The sequence below is a fragment of the Capricornis sumatraensis genome, chromosome 3 (genome assembly GCF_032405125.1).
Source record: "Capricornis sumatraensis isolate serow.1 chromosome 3, serow.2, whole genome shotgun sequence".
Classification (NCBI taxonomy): domain Eukaryota; kingdom Metazoa; phylum Chordata; class Mammalia; order Artiodactyla; family Bovidae; genus Capricornis; species Capricornis sumatraensis.
The window spans coordinates 107,269,074-107,290,733 of record NC_091071.1 but is presented as its reverse complement, the minus strand read 5'-3'; the positions used below and the strand labels follow the sequence as shown (position 1 = coordinate 107,290,733).

General features: G+C 47.2%; 1 protein-coding gene across 1 annotated transcript in view; it reads left to right on the top strand.

The window, feature by feature from the left end:
- MGAT5 (alpha-1,6-mannosylglycoprotein 6-beta-N-acetylglucosaminyltransferase) overlaps window positions 1-21,660 on the top strand; it is a 238,563-nt gene that overhangs the window by 169,310 nt on the left and 47,593 nt on the right. The window contains exon 11 of the mRNA XM_068968274.1: window positions 16,558-16,707. Within this exon, the coding sequence (XP_068824375.1) occupies window positions 16,558-16,707 (150 nt within the window). The remainder of the gene's footprint in view (window positions 1-16,557; window positions 16,708-21,660) is intronic.

Below are 21,660 nucleotides of genomic sequence, written 5' to 3'. Positions count from 1 at the left end.
TTTTTTGCCCACTTTTTGATTGGGTTGTTCGTTTTTCTGGTATTAAGCTGCATGAGCTACTTGTATATTTTGGAGATTAATTCTTTGTCAGTTGTTTCATTTGCTGTTATTTCCTCCCATTCTGAGGGTTCTCTCTTCAACTTGCTTATAGTTTCTTTCATTGTGCAAAAGCTGACATTTAATTAGGTCCCACTTGTTTATTTTTGTTTTTATTTTCATTATTCTAGAGGATATGCTGTGCTTTCTGATGGTGTTGATCTAGACTAGTGCTCAGAGACATATTTGACTAGGTCTTTGCCTTCCCTGGAAACTGGGAATCAAGTTGGGGGCATAGATACTGCATCCTCATCACTGTTTAAGGAGATAGGAAATAGTAGGCAGGGAGGACAGTGGTCCGTGGGCTGGGGGGAGGCAGCTAGAAGAGCAGGAGAGGAGGTGGTGCCATTAGTGATTAGCTTGAGGAAAGTGGGAAAAAGAAGGTGCCATCGGGGTGCATCTGAGCCGTGAGCTTGGGATGGAAGAAAGGTTTGACAAGGTTGAGAAATCCTAAGAAGAATGCTAACCCTGACACAGCTCTTTATAGTTTGAGTCACTTGTCCACATCATCTCATGTAATTTTTTTGGACCTCTCTGGAAGGGATGGTGGTTATGACCTGAATAATCTGGGTTCAAGTGGGTAAAACAACTTGTACAAGGACACAAAGCTGGTAAATGGCCAAACCCAGGATGAAACCCAGGTCTCCTGACTCCTGGTCTCACTTTCCCTGTGCCTCCCTTGGGCAGGTTATGATGAGTGCTGGTTTGGTGGCAGATCTTTGGAAAGGTGTGAGAGGTGGGGAAGAGGTGTGGACTGAGGGGGAGGGAGGGGGTTATAGAAAGGCTGAAGGAATTTCCAAAGTGATGGGCAAGCGTTAGACCTCAGCTTTGTATTCCCAGTGTATTTTAATTGTTTCTGTTTTCAAACTCTTGCTTCTAAATTAGACACTTTGGCTGTTTTTCATTTCTAAATATATTTATTTGTGGCATTTTAGATTCAAATGTGTGTGATTAGGCTAATCACTTGTATTTTGCTAACTTCATGTTTTCAGAAAGTGAGGAATGACGGGAAGAGACTTCAAGAGACATGTGATTTACTTCAAGGAGTGGAAAAGAGTATTTTTAGCTTCCCTCTTAAAAATCAGTCCTTCACTTAAAGACCAGTGGTTAGCCATCATCAAAGGGAACATTTTCTGCCATGCCAAAGTCAGAATCTGTATGCTCTGACTTCCCCAAAAAGCACAGGGTATTATGCCTGTGCCTGGAATTGGGAAGGTTGTTCTTGGTTTGATTGGAGCAGGACAAGGAAAGAGTCTGAGACAGAGAGTCTTGTGTTTTAAATGGCCTGGTTTATCACATGTCAGGTCCCAGCCTTTACAACAAAGATGTGTTGACACTTGCTATTCAGAGGGGAGAGATTATGCACATTATTACCAACTGACACATCCATCATCATGAATTCCTGGGTATTAATGCATATGGTGCTGGGCTGAATGCCTTGGAGAGGAAATTTAACAAGCACAGCCCTGACACAGTGGAGCTTAAGCCTAGAAATTTGAAACTGCAGTGGAAGCGAGCCTGTGCAGACCCACCTAGAGGTGGGATCTCCTCCATCATGGGCCTAGTATCAAGGACAAAAGACCCGTCTGTGAGTGAAGGATCTGTCCTGTTCCACAGGGAGGCACTGCACCCTCAGGGTCAGTGGGGTGCCTGGTCTCAACCTGGAGAAAGCTGGGTGTTCTTTCAGAGGCCTGTGGAGAGTGGGTTGCATGACTCTGCCTGTGTGTCAGATAATATGGTAGGAATTGTGACCCTGTCATGTAGTGATAAGAGTCATTTGTTTCTGCAGATGCTCCTAGGAGATCATAGAGCAGCTTTGCTGTTGCCTTACTTTACAGATAAGAAAACCAAGCTTGGGAACTTGCCCAGAGGTCCCATAAGAAGTTAGTTACAGAGCTGGCATAAAAGCCCAGATTGCTTCTTTTTTGACCCCAAACTGCCTACTAAATTTTACACAAGTGTGGGTGGGTCCCCAGAAGGGACCAAATGACTTCAGATCAGGGTAGGGGCTGGCCTGCCCATGGAAAGGCTGTCCACAGGCAGACAGCAGTCCCCTCCCCTCCTTACTCCGAATAATGAAACAAGGCCGGGACAGGTGGCCCACGTCTGCCATCCATTCTGGGAGATGGCGTTTACGCTGAGTGCCAACTGCTGGTAAGAACCCCAAGCATAAGGATCTTCAAAAAGCCCTCAGTGTTTTTGAAACAGTGTTGTTCATCATCCAACACGTAACCGGCCCAACAGTGAGAGCCTCCTGGACATGTAATTATGTCTTATTCAGAAATGTCCCCCTCCTGTGCAGGCTTCGCAGTCAGGATCTGGGACAGCACTGCTGGCCACATTTGTGACCTGCCTGATCTGTGTGGCTGTCCTGGTCTCCCCAACAGGGTACTTTTGATTATTCATTAAGGCTTCAAAGAGAAGATACCTCCGAATACTACCACAGAATCAAATCGTTTTTTTAATTCTCTGAAAATCAGTGAAACCATAAACAAGGTTTTTTTTTTCCCCTAAAGGAAACTTTTCAGTCCCAGACTGTGTATTGCTGTCTGTATACAACGCAGCAGCCTGGTCTTGTGGTTGTATAACTCAGAATTAAATTAATGGAGCCCATCTTCCTGTGCCCCCTCTCACTCCCATCTTTGCAAGGTCCAAGAAGAAGCACACACGTATTCAGTGCAGTGTAAATCCTGTCTTTGTGTGTGTGGTTCAGCAACTGGAGCTTTCTTTCTCATTCAGAGCTGAGAGAGGCTCGCAAGACAGTGAGGCCCGTGGGAAACCCTGCCTGTTTAGAATGAAGGATGCAAGTGTGCACTCTCCCATAGATGTGTGTCATATGCTACCTTCCCTTCCTGGTTTCCCAACCATATAGGGCTGTCTCTGTTATTCCACCTCCCAGATCGCTACACGGTCACTGCATTGAAAGTGTACCCTCCAGGGCTGCCCCGTGTGATTTTGGAGACAGTTTCCCTCCCCTCCGCCCCCCCACCCCCCTCTGTAATGTGGGAAAGTCAGAAATTGAAGAAAAGCAGTTTCCTTTCATCCTGTGTACATCCAGGTTAGGTTTGTATTCCTCCAGTTACCTTGTGTGTGCTTATTCATGTGAAAGAAACTTTTTGAAAGTAATAAAAAGTGTTTCCGTATAAACTATGATAAAGTTAGGTGGACAGATGTGGCTACACTGTAACATGACAATATGAAAAGCACCGATCTTGGTGGAGTCAGTGACAGATCCACAGAAGCTGCCACTGGAAACCAGAAAATGTCATCTTGTTATTCATAACTGAGAGAGACCAACAGAGAGGTTTTTTTCTGTAAGGAGATCAAACCAGTCAATCCTAAAAGAAATCGACCCTGAATATTTATTGAAAGGGCTGAAGCTGAAGCCGAAACTCCAGTATTTCGGCCACCTGATACAAAGAGGTGACTCATTGGAAAAGACCTTGATGCTGGGAAAGATTGAGGGCGGGAGGAGAAGGAGGTAAGAGAGGATGAGATGATTAGATAACATCGCAAACTCAACGGACATGAATTTGAGCAACTCTGGGAAATAGTGAAGGACAGGGAAACCTGGTATGCTGCAGTCCATGGGATTGCAAAGAGTTGGACACAACTTAGCAACTGAACAACAACAAGAAATAGAAAAATACAGTAAGTGATTTAAAAGTATTATTCTATCACTTGTTTTTGCATGGTCATATTTTTATTCTTAATTGACATGATTATATAGATCTTATTACAAAGTTCAGAAAAGAAAATATTCACAGTCTCTGTGTCTTTTCTGACCATTATTACTATTTATTTCATTTCATGGTTATTACTGAAAATAATCTTTGATCCAGAGGAGAGGGTGTTAACAAATGATCCCCTTCAGGTGTCAGGTGGTCCAGGGATACTGAGGGTTTTCGGCTAGAGACCAGCCTTAGTCTGATTCTTTGGTGGGGTTATTGGAGAGGTGACCCCACCTTGAGACAAGAGGTCTGCCTTTTGGAACCCTTGACAGCCTCTGGCCTTCTTCAGTGCAGAGCTGCTCTCTAGAGATAGGGTAGTTGTGAGGTTAATGGTCAGAGCCAAACACCCAGGGATGGTGGGACAGTGGGGAAGGGGGACCCGGTTGGCCGCCAGCAGCCACCACACCTCCTTTCCTTTGCAGAAGAATAGGTATCACCCCTGGGAAAGCAGAGAGGAAGGTGCTTTAAGTCATAAATTTAAAAATCTTGCAACATGAGGGCTCAAAGGACCTTCAAACCATTGGCTCCCTCATTTTAAAACCGAGGAATTTGACGTTACAGTAGATAAAGTAGGTTGTTCAGGCTTCTCTCAGTCGTTCCAGAAGAGCTAGTAGTTCCAGAAGAGCTAAGCTTATACCTAGGTGTCCTGCCTCCTAAACACTTCATTCTGAATAGCCGTGCCTGGCCTCACTCAAGACTTTTTTTTGGGGTGAACTTGAGAAACTCACAATCCAGACAGAGGGGAGGAAATTCCTGCGTGATGTTTGCAGTTGACAGCTGCTGTAGGGTGAGAGTGTCATTGATGAGGAAGCTTTCCATCCCTGGACTTTTGCAAAGCAAGAGAACATTGAGGGGAAGTCGACCACTTCCTTTTTCTCTTGACTCTGCGACCTGCCGCCCACCTTTTCCGTCCGTGTGCACTTTGCCTGCTCAGGACCGTCTGGCCTGGCTCCTCTTGCCTTCCTCTGTCCCTGCCATTAGATGAAGGGAGTGAAGAGAGTGGTCTTGAGTCCCCGGGCCATGGCCTTGCTGCCAGTGTGCGTGGTGGAATGACGGTGTGGCCCTTCCTCACTTGTCTGTGTCCCCACACACACACACATCACTGGCAATGCCCCCTTGGACCGCTCATGTGGCTCCCTCTTAGCACCAGTCTCTGGTAGCCCACACTGCCTGTGGCCCCTTTTACAGAGCTCTGCCCGGTGGGACCCAGTTGGGCACCCTTCTGTGGGATTCACACCTGCCACAAGAGAAAACAGCATCTGTTCCCTTTGAGAAATTGTGGGAGCTCCTGCTGATGCACACGCGGACTCTGCTCAGGAATCCTCCTTCCAGGCATCCTCTCGACCTCAGTCTCCACCATGAGGCATTGCAGGCTTTGGCCCTGGCACTGATCTGTGTGCCTCAGAAATTCCCAGGGGTGCAGTGAAGCTCTGCAAAGTAGTCCCCTCAAGGCCCTTCTCACCAGCTTAGGTAGCAGAGGGAAACAAGTCCACAGCTCCCTCAGGACAACCTCCCTTCTTACCTCTCAGGGTGTGGGGATGTAGGCTGGCTGCTCACTTTGAGAGATGTGTGGTACCCCTGTTCAGTAGCCGGCCTTTGGGGCCTCGGTGTAATTGATAGGGCAAGCCCACGTTCACACGGTCACACCTGCCATGCGTGTCCTGCTGCTCTGCTGAGGCAGCACCCAGCCCCAGCACTCCAAAGCCTTCCCTGGAGACGCACACAATCCTGCTTTGTCAGCCAGGTCTCCTTTGCCATCAGACAGCATCTGATTGCCGGTCGCCGGCCAAAGCCCACAGGGTAACATCGCCTCCACTTTGTCAGGAGTGGATGCATCTCTCGGGTCGAGTCCGTTCCCTCCTCAAGTCCCTGATCCTGTGGAAGTTCCATAAAAAGGGCAGCTCCATGTTGCCAGGCAGCCTCCTGGTTTTCTGACCTTCCCTCGTGATAGCTCTCTGCCACCGGCCAGTCTTTCCGCCAGTTACTGATTAGCAGAGCTCCTGAAGGAGCCAGGTGACACATTTAGGCTGCAGCGGTCTGTTTTTAACCTTTCAGCCTGTTTTCTGAGCACAGTCGCATAGCTGGGGGGCTTTGTTTTTCTCGGGCTGGAGCCGAGTGAGGGGTAACATTATCCCTAAGTGACTCCGTCTGCACTGGTGAGGAAACAAGCCAGTTTTACAATTTGAAGACCTCCTGCCTATCTCAAAGCAGAAAGGAGGTCGTGTCAAAGGGCTTCTTGTTTTCACAAACTGGCTAGCAAGTCCCCAGGGTCCTTTAAAAGGCATTCGTTAAGTAGCAGAAAGCTCCAGTGCAAAGGCGGAGAAATCCCAGAAACATAAAAATGCTGGGAGCAGGGAAGCATAGCAACTAACCCTCTGGTTCCCAGAGAACAGTTTGCTGTGGGTGTGGCCAGTGGGGTGAAGGCTCTAACCATCTCCAGATTCAGCACTTGTTTGTCCCATTGGATGGCTCAGGGTAGTATCTGCACTCTGTTTTACACTAAGAATACATATTTAAACAGCTTTTACATACATTTCATTACTCCCATTTCTAGCTCAGCAGTTAGTGGGTGTCTGCTAGAACTGGGAGGTGATGTTATCCCATTTATAGATCCATCAGGTTGCAAAAACAGGACTGATGGCTCTGTCTGCATTACTCATATATTTAGCCTTGGAAATCTCCCAGTTTCTTTTTTTAAGCTAGAGACCAAATTCTTCATCTGATCAGATAGTAGAGAATAATAGTTCAGTTCAGTCGCTCAGTCATGTCTGACTCTTTGTGACCCCATGGACTGCAGCACACCAGCCTTCCTGTCCATCACCAACTCTCTGAGTTTACTCAAACTCATGTCCATTGAGTCAGTGATGCCATTCAACCATCTCACCCTCTGTCGGCCCCTTCTCCCACCTTCAATCTTTCCCAGCATCAGGGTCTTTACAAATGAGTCAGTTCTTTGCATCAGGTGGCCAAAGTATTGTAAGTATAATAAGTCAAGGGCTCCTGAAAAGTCTTCCTTTTCACTCCATCCCAACTCAAAGGTAAGTAAGAGAACCACTCATGTCATACTTTAGGGCAGACTATTCACAACCAGCTATTGCACCTGCTGCTCTAGGTGAGTTGTAATTTATACCAAGTAAGGTCCAGTCAAGAATAAATATTTAAAATAGATAACCAACAAGGATCTACTGTATACCATAGGACCTGTGTTCAATATTCTGTAATAATCTAAGTAGGAAAAGAATTTGAAAAATAATAGATATATGTATATATACATATAAATATGTGTGTATATTTGTGTGTGTGTATATATATATGAAACTAAATCACTCTGATGTTTACCTGAAACTAACAAAACATTGTAAGTCAATTGTACTTCAATATAAAATAAAAATTAAATAAAAAGAGTTTAAGTATAGAATCCACTACAGCCAAAGAAAGACCCCCTTTTAATTACTTGTGGGCCCATAGCTGGACCACTAGCCAGACTGGAGACAAGAGAACAATTATTCCCCTTGTAATCACTGAGCACCATCTTGTCTCTCAGAGAGCTAAGGATTCGGAGAGGAGTCAGAGGTGGGTAGGCTTTAAGAATCTTAGCTGCCCTGAGTCTTCAAGAGCCCTAGTGGCCGGAGTGGGACAGAGCAAGGACTCTTCAGCTGGGGAGCAAGGACTCCCCAGCCCCCACACACACCTTCACCTTGGGAAGTTACTTGAAATCAACGAGCCAAGGACTCACCTAGAAAAAGCCAAGGACTGACTTATTTTGTGATGTAAATTGTTTCTGCTTCACTGCTGAAATTCACAGAGATTTGCATTTTAGAACTCGACTTCTAATCTTGGAATAAAAGAATCTTTGTTGAATTTTTGACTCCAGTAGCAGGCAGATGAGGTCGTTTCTTTTTGTCTCTCTCTCGCTCCCTCCCTTTCTTTGACCTCACAGCTCCTAAGTGAGAACCTCATACTTGATTGCTACGTTAAAAGGAAGATGAATCAACCATGAAATAGATCATTTAAGGTTTGCAGCTCTCTTTTTATTTTATTTTGATTCAAATACACCCTTCGGTAAAGTCACAGACATTAAGCTCATTGGCTGAGAGCAGGCTTTGATATAGAAGAACTTGGCCCCTGAGACATCTCTTCCTGCAAATGTCTCGTGTTTCCTGCGCTCCCTTAGTCTTCCTTATGCAGCTGCCGTCAGTCTGTGCCACACCTACAGACGTGGGACCTACAGTGTCCTTCCCCAACATTTGCATACCCACTGGGTGGACACCTACAGTGACAAGGGCTCAGAGGAGGTAGCAGCTGACCTCACCTCGGCAAGCCCAGGAAGAGGGGGGAGGAATCCATTCAGGAGAGAAAAGTAGGGAGGGAAGAACGGTGTCTCTGGGGAAGGCCATGGCAGGTCAGACACAGGCGAGAGAGCGTGAGAGGTTCGGGAATACGGGATAAGTGTAGGTGGACCTTAGGCAAGGCAGGAGAGGGCATGGCCAGCGGTGAGCTGCAGAGCCCATAGAAACCCAGTTGGTGAAGATCCCTGTGTGTGCAGAGCTGGGGAGATGGTCTTTCACCTTTGAAAACTTTTATACAGGGGGACTAAATCTTCAGTTTTGAAAACTGTGGCACTGGGGAGGGTGGATTGAAGGGTTGGGATCCTAGAAACAGTGTCTTAACCCAGAGCTTCTAGAAAGCAGGGCCTGCAGCAAAGGTTGAGGTAGTACTACCCGAAGTAGTACCACTATTCTGCTTTACCAGGAGCCACGCAGACACTGGGCACTCTGGACCCCCATTAAGGTCTGCAGGGAGGGTCTGACTCTTCCTTTGGCATAGCCTGTAGAAGAGAGAAAAGAGGCTCCCTGCTGCTTCTTGGCTCACATCACAGGGAACTGGTGTCCCATACTTCTGGAATGCTGTTCTGGGATGGGGGCCTCCACAACCTAGCCCCCCACCCATCCCTGGTGTAGCTTCTTCCCAGTCTGACAGCAGAGGGCAGCCTTGTGTTTGTGAGCTTGAGCTGAGAAAGAGAAAGAACAGGCAGTCTGGGGAATCTGAGAGGTCCATAGGGGGTGCCACCAGTCAGATACCGAGCTCCTCTCAGAGACTGTCACATCAGTCCAGGAAGGAGGGGATGGATGCCAGAGTGAACAGAGGGGGCCAGTGTAGAGAAAGGTGTGCAAGATCTTCATTCAGTAGAGTCAACAAGCGCCTCCCCAACCTTTCAAGGAGATACATCGCAGCAGCAGTCAGTAGGGCCTTCCCTGGTAGCTCAGTTGTTAAAGAGACCCCCTGCAATGCAGGAAACCCCGGTTCAGTTCCTGGATTGGGGAAGATCCCACTGGAGAAGGGACAGGCTACCCACTCCAGTATTCTTGGGCTTCCCTGGGGTCACAAATGGTAAAGAATCCACCTGTAATGCGGGAGACCTAGGTTCAATCCCTGGGTTGGGAAGATCTCCTGTAGGTGAGCATGGCAACCCAGTCCAGTATTCTTGAGTGAATAAGAATGGCATGGACAGAGGAGCCTGGTGGGACACAGTCCGTGGGGTGGTAAAGAGTAGGACACGACTGAGTGACTAAGCACAGCAGTCAGTAAAGGGCTCCCATGGCTAGTATGGAGCTAGGCATACTCTATGGACTTGAAGTTTCCTAAAGAAAATATATGATTCATCATTGACTACTCATTCATAAAGTCATGGAATAATCCAATTCCTGTATTTGTCAGGGAAGAAGAGGAAGCTACCACTTGAAAAATGGTTAAAAATCCAAGGGGATGAAAATAAGGAACCTGATCACAAGTGTACCTATCCGAATTCTTTCTACGGAAATGGCAGACACCCAGCTCTCCTAGCTTAGGATTGGGAGACTCTCAGCACCCATGCACTGGGCAGAGATATCACTGGAACTAGGGACCATGACCCCACCAGGACATACCCCCTCTCACACTTGGCCTTCTCTGTGAGGGGACTTTCTTCTCCTCCGTCTGGAGCCTGGCCTTCATGAGACAGGACCCACACTGGCTTCAGCAGCTGGTTTCCTAACTGATTGCTTGGCTCTAGAGAGCATGACTCTTCATACCACTCAGCCCTTCCTGGGGAGGATGCCCGCTAGCTCAGCATTCACCAGGCACTCTCCATGGACCAACCACCTCTGTGCAGGGTGGCAGAATTATTACAAAGTGCCGTGTGGATGAGGCGAAACAGGATCCAGGAGAAGGGGTATGCCGATCTGCCCTGAGGGGCAAGGGTGTTGATGAGGAGAAACGCACATAACGCCCCTGCGGCCCAAAGCTCAGAACGCTGCCATTTGCCAAAGAACCTTCCTGAACCCCTAATTCGCCAGCTGGAGAAGAAAAGGGCTCCTGATTCTGTGGTTCTGCCTTCTACCTCTTCTCCTGCTAAGGACTCGGGCAAGTGTTGCTTTATTGAATTGTTTTCCCGAAGCTCTCTATTAAACCTCTGAATATCTTCCTACCAGCTCTGCAAACAGAGCTGCCTCCAGCTGCAATCACAGCCACTGAAGACGCACTGAAAGCCCGCTCCAGTGTGTTCTTTCCTTCTCCTTTCCTTGGCATCGTCCCTTCCCCCGCCTCCTAATGAGTTTGCTGCTGCTGCTGCTGTTTGGTCGCTTCAGTCGTGTCCAATTCTGTGCGACCGTGGACTGTAGCCCGCCAGGTTCCTCTGTCCAAGAAATTCTTCAAGCGAGAATACTGGAGTGGGTTGCCATGCCCTCCTCCAGGGATCTCCAGACTCAAGGATCAAACCCAGTTCTTCTGCATTGCAGGCAGATTTTTTTTTTTTTTTTTTCCCCACTGAGCCACCAGGGAAGACCCCTAATGAGTTTAGGTAGATCTAAATGAGCTTAGGTAGATTGAAATTTTAATCAGTTTGATTGGTTTTTTTTAATGGGAATTTAAATTGAACTGGAGACAGAGCTTTAAGGGGCTGCAGGCTGCTTGGTGGGGCATTTTGGAGGCATGTCTCACCCCTGAGACAGGGGTGGTGGCATGCTGCATGTGGTGACTGTGCAAGTCCCTTCTGACTATGTCTTAGCAAATTTGTAGGTAATAGGGGTTTATGAAAGACAGTGAAAATGTTAGTCGCTCAGTCGTGCCCATCTCTTTGCGACTCCCTGAACTCCTTGGTCCATGGAATTCTCCAGGCAAGAATACTGGGTTGGGTTGCCATGCCCTCCTCCAGGGATCTTCCTGACCCAGGGGTTGAACCCAGGACTACTGCATTGCAGGTTGATTCTTTATCATCTGAGCCACCAGAGAAGCCTGATAGGGTTTATGGAGGAGGTAATTTTCTCTGACCTTGTCCTCTTAAGTCAGAGAAGACAACTTTCTAAGGAGTGATACTGACCTAGTTCTTGGATCAGCAGGACTCCTATTTCCAGGGTGTCACCTTGACCTTGAACCTGGATGTCCAAAATCAGGAGGGGAGGGGTCTGCTGGAAAATATTCTTCCCCCTGCACACACATCCCTCCCTGCTGTGGACCTTTGCGTGGGTGGAGAAAGGCAGGCCAGGACCATGGTTGACTTACAGAACTTCAGTACCTTCTTTCTTTCTAAACAACTTTTATATTATTTTTATAGATTAAAAAACAACTTGTATTTATATAATTATAATCGATTTACAATGTTGTATTAGCTTCAGGTGTTGGGCAAAGTGATTCAGTTATACATGAACGTATATCTGCTCTTTTTCAGATTCTTTTCCTATAGGTTATTACAGAATATCGAGTAGAGTTCCCTGTACTATATAGTGCATCCTTGTGAATTACCTAAATGGCACCCCACTCCAGTACTCTTGCCTGGAAAATCCCATGGACGGAGGAGCCTGGTAGGCTGCAGTCCATGGGGTCGCGAAGAGTCGGACACGACTGAGCGACTTCACTTTCACTTCTCGCTTTCATGCATTGGAGAAGGAACTGGCAACCCACTCCAGTGTTCTTGCCTGGAGAATCCCAAGGATGGGGGAGCCTGGTGGGCTGCCGTCCATGGGGTCGCACAGAGTCGGACACAACTGAAGCGACTTAGCAGCAGCAGCAGCAGCAGCAGTCTGTATATATTAATGCCAGCCTCCTAATTTATCCTTGTTTCTTAAACACAAAAGATAGCATTATCCATTGAAGAGAAAAGAAGATCCTTTGAACCTCTCTATGGAAAGAACTGAGCCCAACAAGGGGACTTCCCTGATAGCTCAGTTGGTAAAGAATCCGCCTGCAATGCAGGAGACCCCTGTCCATTCCCAAGTGGGGAAGATCCACTGGAGAAGGGGTAGGCTACCCACTCCAGTATTCTTGGGCTTCCCTTGTGGCTCAGCTGGTAAAGAATCTGCCTGCAATATGGGAGACCTGAGTTTGATCCCTGGGTTGGGAAGATTCCCTGGAGAAGGGAAAGGCTACCCACTCCAGTATTCTGGCCTGGAGAATTCCATGGACTGTATAGTCCATGGGGTCGCAAAGAGTTGGAGACGACTGACCGACTTTCACAGGTACAGGTACAGGAGCCCAGCAAGAGATGTGAGATGGCAATGATGTAAGCCTCAGTGTCATACAGACTGGTTTCTATTTTTTGTTGATTACATGCATTTTAATTTTTCTCTCTTTTAATTGTGAAATATATAAAACATACCCACCACCCAGATGTACAGATGTTGATACTGTGCAGTAGTTTTCTTTACCAGAAAAATGATATAGTTCAAATATCGTTCAAGCTCCACTTCCCCAAACCCTCCCTTTTCTTCTCAGTAATCAGTAGCCAGAAGTTGGTATCTATCATCCCCATGCATATTTTTATAGTTAACTACAAAATCCATGTAAAGTATTATTGATATGCATATCATTGAATAATACTGCTCTTCATGGTTAAAAAATGGCATCAAGCCATACAGATTCTTTTGCAATCTGTCCCAGGGCTGCTGGACCGTGGACAAGTTGCGTCATCTTTTTGAGCCTCAGGCAGGTTGTTAAGATACTGGTTGTTTTCATCCTAGTCCAGTCCAGGTGAGCAAGGATTGCAGCTTGGAGGGGAGGAGACAATTTGATATTACAAAGGCAGAATCAGCAGGACTTTATGACTAATTTGATGTGTGGAATGACAACTGTGATTCTGGTAACTGGCTAGCAGATAATGCTAGTCACTGAGATGGGGGGTGGGAGGGGGCAATGTGATGCTGGTCTGGGAAAGTCAGGCACTGCATTCCCTTTCTGACCCATTAAGAGTTAGAAGTGTCTGTGGCAACACAGATGGGGAGGTTCAGGAGGCAGCTGGATTTTTGGACCCCAAATTCAAACAGTGGTTGGAAAACTACAGAGATGCTTCTTTGGGCTCCCTGAGCATCCGGTGAGCATTCACTTGGGCACTTAGCATGCATGGTTCAAATTCCTTTGCCTGGAATCCATAGTGTGCTTCACCCTCAATTTCTTCAGAACAAGTGGTAACATGAGATGGAAATTTCTTCATTGTCGTGTCAACTTGAAAGGTTAGAGTTAGTCGGAAAGCTTTTTTCCCCCCTCAGAACCTGTTGTGAAATTAACAGAATCATCTCTGAAGGGTACTTCTGCTTTCAGATTTTACCATGCTTTCATGTTAATAAGTTCATAGACTTCATTGACCTTGGCAAATACTTCTTCATATTTGCCTAAACTTACACCCTGGTGAAACTTCAAGGCACCACAGCCTTTTCTGGGATGAGTGGCGGAGCTCCTGTCTACTCCTGCTCCCTTCCCCAGAGTTTGGTCTGGGAACCCAGTGAGTGCTCTTCTCCAAGTTAGGACCCGGGTGATCTCTCCCTGCTCTCCTTTGTGGTTCACGGTGGACCTGGTCAGAGGCTGTGGGTCCATCCTCACTAGTTAGCAACTGGCTCTTCACAGGGAAGTGTGTTTTTTTTTGCTTTATTAAAGGAAGGATGCTTGCCCCCCACCTCATCCCCAGCCCAGTCCCATCCCTGCCAAAAGCCCAGCTTGATGTCCTAGCAGACCTCCTTTTGGATGGTAGGAATCTGCCTGCAGTGGCCCAGATACAAGTGCTGGGAAGGTGTTGCTACTGTAAGGATCCAGAAAGACCTGGGGGTTTAGGGCAGGGAACAGCTGCGGACGGGGTGGTACCCAGAAGCACCTCTGACCCTGCTTTCCTCTCTTCCATCTCCCTGCTTTCTTTTCTCACTCACTCCTCTCCCCGTCTCCCTTTGTCCCTCTGCTCTTCCCTTTCTTCCTCATCCCCTCTTCTAACTCTCCGCTTCCCCTCCTTCCCTCTCCCTCATCAGTCTGTCCCCCCCTCCCATCTGTCTCTCTTCCTCCCTCTCCCCTTTCTCACTCCTCCTCCTCTTTCCTTGCTCCTCCTCCTCCCCCCTTCTCTCTCCCTCCTCCACCTCCCCCCGCCCCCGCCCCCCCCCCCCCCCCCCGCCCGCCCTTTCCTTGTCACACTTACAGGAGGAATGTCTAGGTCTCAGGCACTCTGCTGCTGCTACTGCTGCTAAGTCGCTTCAGTCGTGCCTGACTCTGTGCGACCCCAGAGATGGCAGCCCACCAGGCTCCCCTGTCCCTGGGATTCTCCAGGCAAGAACACTGGAGGGGGTTGCCATTTCCTTCTCCAATGCATGAAAGTGAAAAGTGAAAGTGAAGTCGCTCAGTCATGTCCGACTCTTTGCGACCCATGGACTGCAGCCTACCAGGCTCCTCCGTCCATGGGATTTTCCAGGCAAAAGTACTGGAGTGGGGTGCCATTGCCTTCTCCGCTCAGGCACTCTAGGTCCCTTTTATTATTTTCTCTTTGCTCCATCCAGCTCTTATCTGTTTCCCTTCCCACTCCCACCCCCTAGAACTGGCAGCTGACTTGTATCTGGTCTATAATTGCCCAGACTCCAACACCACATGACCTTGGTGCTCTAAAGCCCCTGGCCATCTGGCAATCATCTCTCTGTGACTAGGATTCGAAGCCCCCTAGAGAGGGTCCCGACTGGCTCAGCTCATTTACCTGAGTCCAGCCACTCTGTCCCAGGCTGGCAGGCAGCCTGGGGATGGGTCCCCCTCAGGAAAGACACACCTGGGCCCATCAGCAGTGGCAGGGGGTGGGCCAGGGTTACAGAAGACCCTGCCTACCTAGCAAGGGCTAGCGGAGAAGGGTAGAGCCCCTGAGAAGGAGTGATCAGGTCCCTCTAGCACAAAAACTATGCACAAAAACAGGACCCCCTCCTGTTAACTCACACCAGGAGGGTGATCCTACATTTGGCTCAAGCTGTGAGTTGGAGTCATGGTTTGTAAACTGTTCCTAGTCACCTCTGCACGAATGGAAGGGTATACATCTCTCAAGTAATGAATTTAGCATTTTGTGGTCCCACCAAACATGGCATGAAATTAGACTTTTAGTTGGAGTGTTCATTTTATTCATACAGTGGGGTGCAAGGTCGACTTGCTTATTCCCACACAAATTTCTTCTGTGCATAAAATAGAGACTGTGAAGTGTACTGTTTCTCCATCATGAAGACATTGGATGCCTGATTTGAAACATGTATCCCCCAAAGATGAGTGCTTTGTAATATCCTCACTGAGCGGTCAAGCAGGGGCAGACACTGAACAGGGCTCAGGATGCTGGTTTGGTGGGGGGACCTGCCCCCCCAGGTCAGAGTGCAGGTCCCACCCCAAGGCTGCTGCTTCTCATTAGAGCTGCTTCCCATCAGGGGCTCTCTGCTTCCCCTCCCTCCCTCTCCCGCATCAGGGACTCGGGCTCAGTGGCCATTGATGCCACAACCCCAGGTCCTTTGTGGTACTAAGTCACAAAACTGGCGATTATTATACTTGCCTGGAGTGTGTGAAAACAGGCTTCAAATGGGAAAAACCTTGTCCCACTCTCCTACAACTGGAAAACATTACAGACCTTGAATCTTTCAAATGTCCAAAAAGAGAAAAACACCTCAAAGGACAACCCACAGAATCTGGCTTCTATAACTTAGTCACACAGAAAGGTGAAGAGGGAGAGAGAGCCTACTTCCTCCTCGCAGGTGGTTTTGATTTAGAAAAGGTGCCTCAAATTCAATGCTCGCGAATAACAGACGAGAGGTTCTGTTTTGCCTCTAAGAAAAGTAAGACTACTCGTGAATGTTTCAGGACTCATCCGAGTCTACATTTAATCTTTCTTCCACCTTTTGTCTACCTGAATGTTCTCATTATTTCTCCTATCTGCCAAGTCAATCAGTGTATACTGTGGGAAACGCTCATCTCCCCATGATCCGAATTAGGTGGGATCCAGTTCTGAAAACATGAGTTAATCATCACTAGAAATATTGGCAAGAGCTGGGGATGTTTGTGTTCCTCGGGGACAGCTTACCATCTCCAGATAAGTATTCCAGTCCAACTGACTGCCTCCTCTGTGCTTTCCTTCCCCCAAACTTCCTCCCTCATAAGGAAGACAAGCCAAAAGCATAGTGTTGGATGTGGTAATTTGCAAGGCAAGGACAGTACTTGAAAGAGCAGTCAGCCTAGAGCCATCGTTGGTATTCAGTAGTAGGTCACTATATAATATATTTCTTCTTGCAAAGTTATACAGCACCCATGTGACTGTTTTTGCCCTTAAAATCCAGCCAGATTACTTTTAAAAGAAGTTTTACGAGTTGGATTGCCAAATTTGTGCAGTCTCCATGTTAAGAACTCCTGTCTTGGTGGTCTCCAGCCATGAGACAGGTTTCTATGAGAATGAAAAGAGAAACGCCTTCTCCTTGTGTCCCCTCTTTAGAATAAGAAGGTCTACTTGGACATCATCCACACATACACGGAAGTACACGCGACTGTTTACGGTTCCAGCACGAAGAACATTCCCAGTTACGTGAAAAACCACGGGATCCTCAGCGGACGAGACTTGCAGTTTCTTCTCCGAGAAACCAAGGTGAGTTTTTCATTGTTGTTATAAAAATGCATCCATGATGTTGGGCAGAGGCTTGTTTCTGTTGGTGTTGAAAATGGGATCATCTTCCATGCTTTATTTTCATTGGTGTATTGATCTTCTGGTCAACTCTGGGTAGTGATACTTTCAACCAGGTATGGCTTAAAAGGTAGCGAATTGTGGAAGGAGGTTGCTACCATTGAAGGCTTTTCTGCTGAGGACCTGCTTTGTACCAGCCATTAAGTGAGGGGCTGGAGACACAGTGACAAGCAGGAAAGGTGAGGCTGTCATGCTTTCTCAGAGAGCAGCAGCTTTCTCAGCAAGCCTGCAGTGCTTAACGCCCCCACCTCCCCAGGCACCTCTGTTAGTGTTTCATCACATTTGCTTGTTCAAAAAGTTTGTACTGGGCAACAGAGAAGTTCAGATAAGGAGAGAGTCTCTGGGGCTCAAAGAGCAGAGGAAGCATCATGAACAGTGTGAGAGATGAAAGATGGGTGGGGTGTGGATGCGCCTGGCATTTGGCACAAACAGGAGTGAGTCAGATCGCAAAGGCGGAGATGATACGTTCAGGAGAGTCAAGAGACTAACCCAGTGAGCCTGTGTCGGGAAATAGTGGAAGATAAAATTTGACAAGGAGCTGAGGGTCTGATTGTCACAGATGTAGAATTCAGTTTATGTGTGTGGAAAGGTGGGAGAGCCACTGATGGAGGGCGTTTTTGTGGCATGATAAGCGTGGTTTTGACACCATAAGGGCATCCACTTGGCAGTCTCTGTCCTTTCTGGATGCACCCAGTGAAGTTAGGGGGCCTGCAAATAGGTCACTGCTGGACCTCTGAGGGTTGGCTGGCACTTTGGTGTATTCCTCATGTTTATTAATCTTTTTTTAATCCAACATATTTAGTATTGAAAACATCCAGAATAAATGTGTATGCGTGTTTATGTACATGTATCAATATATCTTTCCCTATCAGAAATTGCTGGGCTAAAGGATATATACATTTTTAAAGGTTACAGCCAAAATGACTCCACAGATATTATATGGTCTGTCAGTGTTCACACTTTTCTCATTTTTTGAGCGAGATAGACTACCTTTTCACACGTTTATAACGTAGATTCCCGAAGGCTGCCTAAAAATGCTGCACGTTCTTTAGGTAAAATGCTACAGTCCATTAAAGGGTTATAGTATTGAACACAATAGCATCACAGGTATAAGACAGATACAGCAGGCTACAGTGAATTGTTTAGATAATAAAAGAATTGAAACCGCAGCATATTCAATAACCACAGAATTGTTAGGTAATAAGATTGCAATGCATATGAAAATCATCTTTATTAATTAACACCTATATGTGGAAGTTAGAAAGATGGAACAGATGAATCTATCTGGCAGGGCAGGCATGGAGATATAGATGTAGAGAATGGACATGTCAGCATGTCGGATGGGAAGTGGGGATGGGGTGATTGGGAGGTTGGGATTAACATACATACACTACCATGTGTAAAATAGCTAGTGGGAACCTGCAGTGTAGCAACAGGGAGTTCAGCCCCGTGCTCAGTGATGACCTAGAGAGTGCGGTGGGGTGCGGTGGGGGGTCCGAGAGGAAGGGGATATACACACCCATATAGCTGATTCACTTTGTTGTACAGCAGAAACTAACACAACATTGTAAAGCAACTACACCCCAATTTTACAAACAAAATAGGAAAAAAATAAACTCCTCTGTGAATTTTACACACATGACTCAAGCAGCTCTTGCATGTCAGGCATCACACACAGGACACAAGAGCAAAGAACCAAGCATGCTCTCTGCCCAAATGTTTCTTCAGGCCGAGGGAAGCACATTGTCAACAGTGAAGTGTTCAGCGCTGGTCCCTGCCGGCTGCATTTTCATTTCCAGGGTAGAGGACAGAGGCCGGGTGGACGAGCGTCTGTGGCATCACAGCATTTCTGATCTGTGTGTATGATACATCAGTGTGGGAAAGCATATTCACAAATGCTGTCCTGTTCACTTCTTGTAAGTAAGCAGAGGCAGGCGGGGCAGGTATCACTATTAACTTTATTCTAAACAGGAGGAAACAAGACTACAGAGTTGGGCTTATCCGCAGTCACTGAGGTCACCCTGGAGATAACCATGACTCAGGAATTTTTTTGGTGAGAGGGTAGCAAATGAAGGCTCTGCTAGGCCCTCCATGAACCATCCTAGTGAATAAACACATGAACATAAGAATATTCAGTGGATACTCACCAGCTGAAAGAATCTGCATCTTCTATCTGCGTTTGAACATTGCTGCCTCCTGAGTCATGCATGTGGTGCTGTGAATACATTCATTTGATAGTTTTCTCTTCTTGGCCAAAGATCTGGTTTGCTTAAGATTTTATTTCCATACAAGGTCATCTGCAGGCTGATGACGGGGGCCATTCCAGAGTGAAGTGTGCTCACCGGTTTCTACTGTTGACTATGCGTTCACCTTCTGTGTTAGGAGGACACTTGGACACATTAGAATGTCAGGGCTCTTTGGCGGCAGTGTTTTTGCCTCATTTTACTTTCCCCCATATCAGAATGTGGAAGCAGCTCAAGCTCCTTTAAAAGTACAACTGGCAGCCCTGGTTCTCCGTCGTCAGTGTCTCACATGCTTATGTTAACCTAGCCACATGAATGTCTTACTCAGCTTTGTAAATCTTAAAAGAACCCTTCCTTACTGACCATCCACTTACCTTGTTAGAGAATGGGAAATAGGCCGAAGCTGGGGTCCCTGTTATTTGGGGAGGAGCAGAGAGGGGGTCTGGAAGGCGTAGGCCATGATATGAGATATTGCCCAGGAACCAAGGATCACATTGGAGCTTTGAGTGCAGGAGCAACTATTTATCCTTGAAAAACTGGTACCTTCAGAGGATGTCGCTGATCCCATTTTGTATTGCTTGTTCCTCTGACTAGCACATGTGAAAGCTCTCCAAGTAGAATTACGGCTAAAACAGTTGGTAAATGCGATGAAAATGAGGCAGTGTATCACTGAGCCTCCCCGTATACCCAGAACACAGCAGCAGGCAGTGAAATGAATGAATCTTGGGCTTTGGAATAATGACACTAAAGACTAGTCAGGCTTTGCATTTATAACCCTTTCTGCCTCTAACTCCTTCCTCAGTGTCTCTGAGCAATTTAAAAGCGATTTATTCCAATCCACATCGAAAGTGGAGAACTGGGGATGCAGAGAAGCAAATGCGCGTGGAATGAATGGGACTTGCATGCTCCTCAGACTTGTTATGAGAGCGGGAAGTGGGTCGGGTGCCCCTCGAGGTCTAGACACAGATTGATATGATGGATGCATAATCAGCTTCTGACTCATTATTTTTCTTTATGAACCATTTTTGAATCTCTGCATCAAGCCAGGAGAGCGTCTGCTCAGCAGAATTTTGTCCTCGTATGCCAGGAGGGGCCCAGGTACCCGGAGCCTATGGAGACAGGATGGGATCTGTGTCACCCTAACGTCAGGGCTCAAAGAGCCAGGAAATTGTTGAAATCTGGAAGAGTCTTCTAATAGGCATATACATGTGGATGAACTCATGATGTATCAGAAGACTGTAGACAAGCCATTCAGGCCAGCAAAATCCAGAGCAACTTAAGCCAGTGGTTAAGGGCTGAGTGGGGTGGCACATTGTAATTTTTAGCTTCAATCCCCATCTCTGTTATTGAGATTTCTTTCTTCCATTTCTCAAATTTCACCTCCCTGTGCCCACATACCCCCCTTTCAGTCTCACCAGGGAATTTCCTTATGAAATGGGGCGCTCACATCCCACACTGGGTTGGCGAACCATTTGGAGTGAGCCCAAACAGGATCCCCCATTTCTGACAGTGAAAGTTGAGAGCATACTGTGCCTGTGCGAATGCAGAGGAAGTAGCAGCTGCTGCTCCTGCTGTTGCCACGTGCCTTTTCTACCCACACCTCTGGCCATGTCCCCCTCCAGCCCTTGGTAGGGTGTGACAGCCCTGTTTCCCTACCAGGTCAGCTCAGCAGCTTAGCTGTGGGGCTCCCCAAGAAGCCTAGATAGGGTTGGAAGACAGGCAGTGTGCACTTCTGTCCCTGCTCTAATCCATCCTTAAGTCTGGCCTCCTCAATCAACTGTGGCTCATCCCATGAGCTTGGATGTGGTTGCACAAGCTCTCTCAAAAACCCGGGGCTCCAGGCAACCTCTATCCAGGGACCAGAAATGGAACAGACTCCTTGCGCAGCTCCAGGAGAATTCAAGGGCTCCACTTGTTCTGTTGGCAGATGCCTTCTCAGGGCCTGGCTTGTAGAGGCCTTCGGGTAACTGTATAAAGAATGATGAAGGAGACAAAGAGAAGTCCACTGGTCATCTGGGATCTTGGAGCCATGCCCCTAGGAGTGATTTCTTGCATTTCTCAAGAATCGTGTGCCTTGATCTCCAATATCTCCCCAGCAGGGGACTAGGTCCTTCTGATACCCAATGCCTGCCTGCCTCTCTGTGCTATGCCCACATCTCCAGGCCCTGTTTGAGAGCCCAAGAGTGAGCTTACTGACGGAGCAATCCATCTTCTATGTCTATTTCAAATACTGAAATATTTACCCTCAGGCAGTCAAGCAAGTGACTGGTTGCAAAAGCCATTTTCTTAACTGGATGGAGAGTATTTTGTGTACACATGCACACACACCCCATCCTCTCCCCTCCCCTCACACATACGTATGTAAAATGAAGAATGTTTTGGACATAGGATTCAATTAACCTCTGGGACTTCAAGAACAAAGGTACCTCCTCACACACAAATAGCACACAACAATTGCTCGTCCTCTCCTTACAGAGATGCTTGATTGCTGGAAGATCTGGCAATATTTATTATTTTGCCCATTTATCTGCCAAATGTTGGTGAAGTAAAGAATATATCCCAGGACTTGTGCTAGGCCTTCTGGATCTGAGGCTGACAAAGGCAGTTGTGCCCA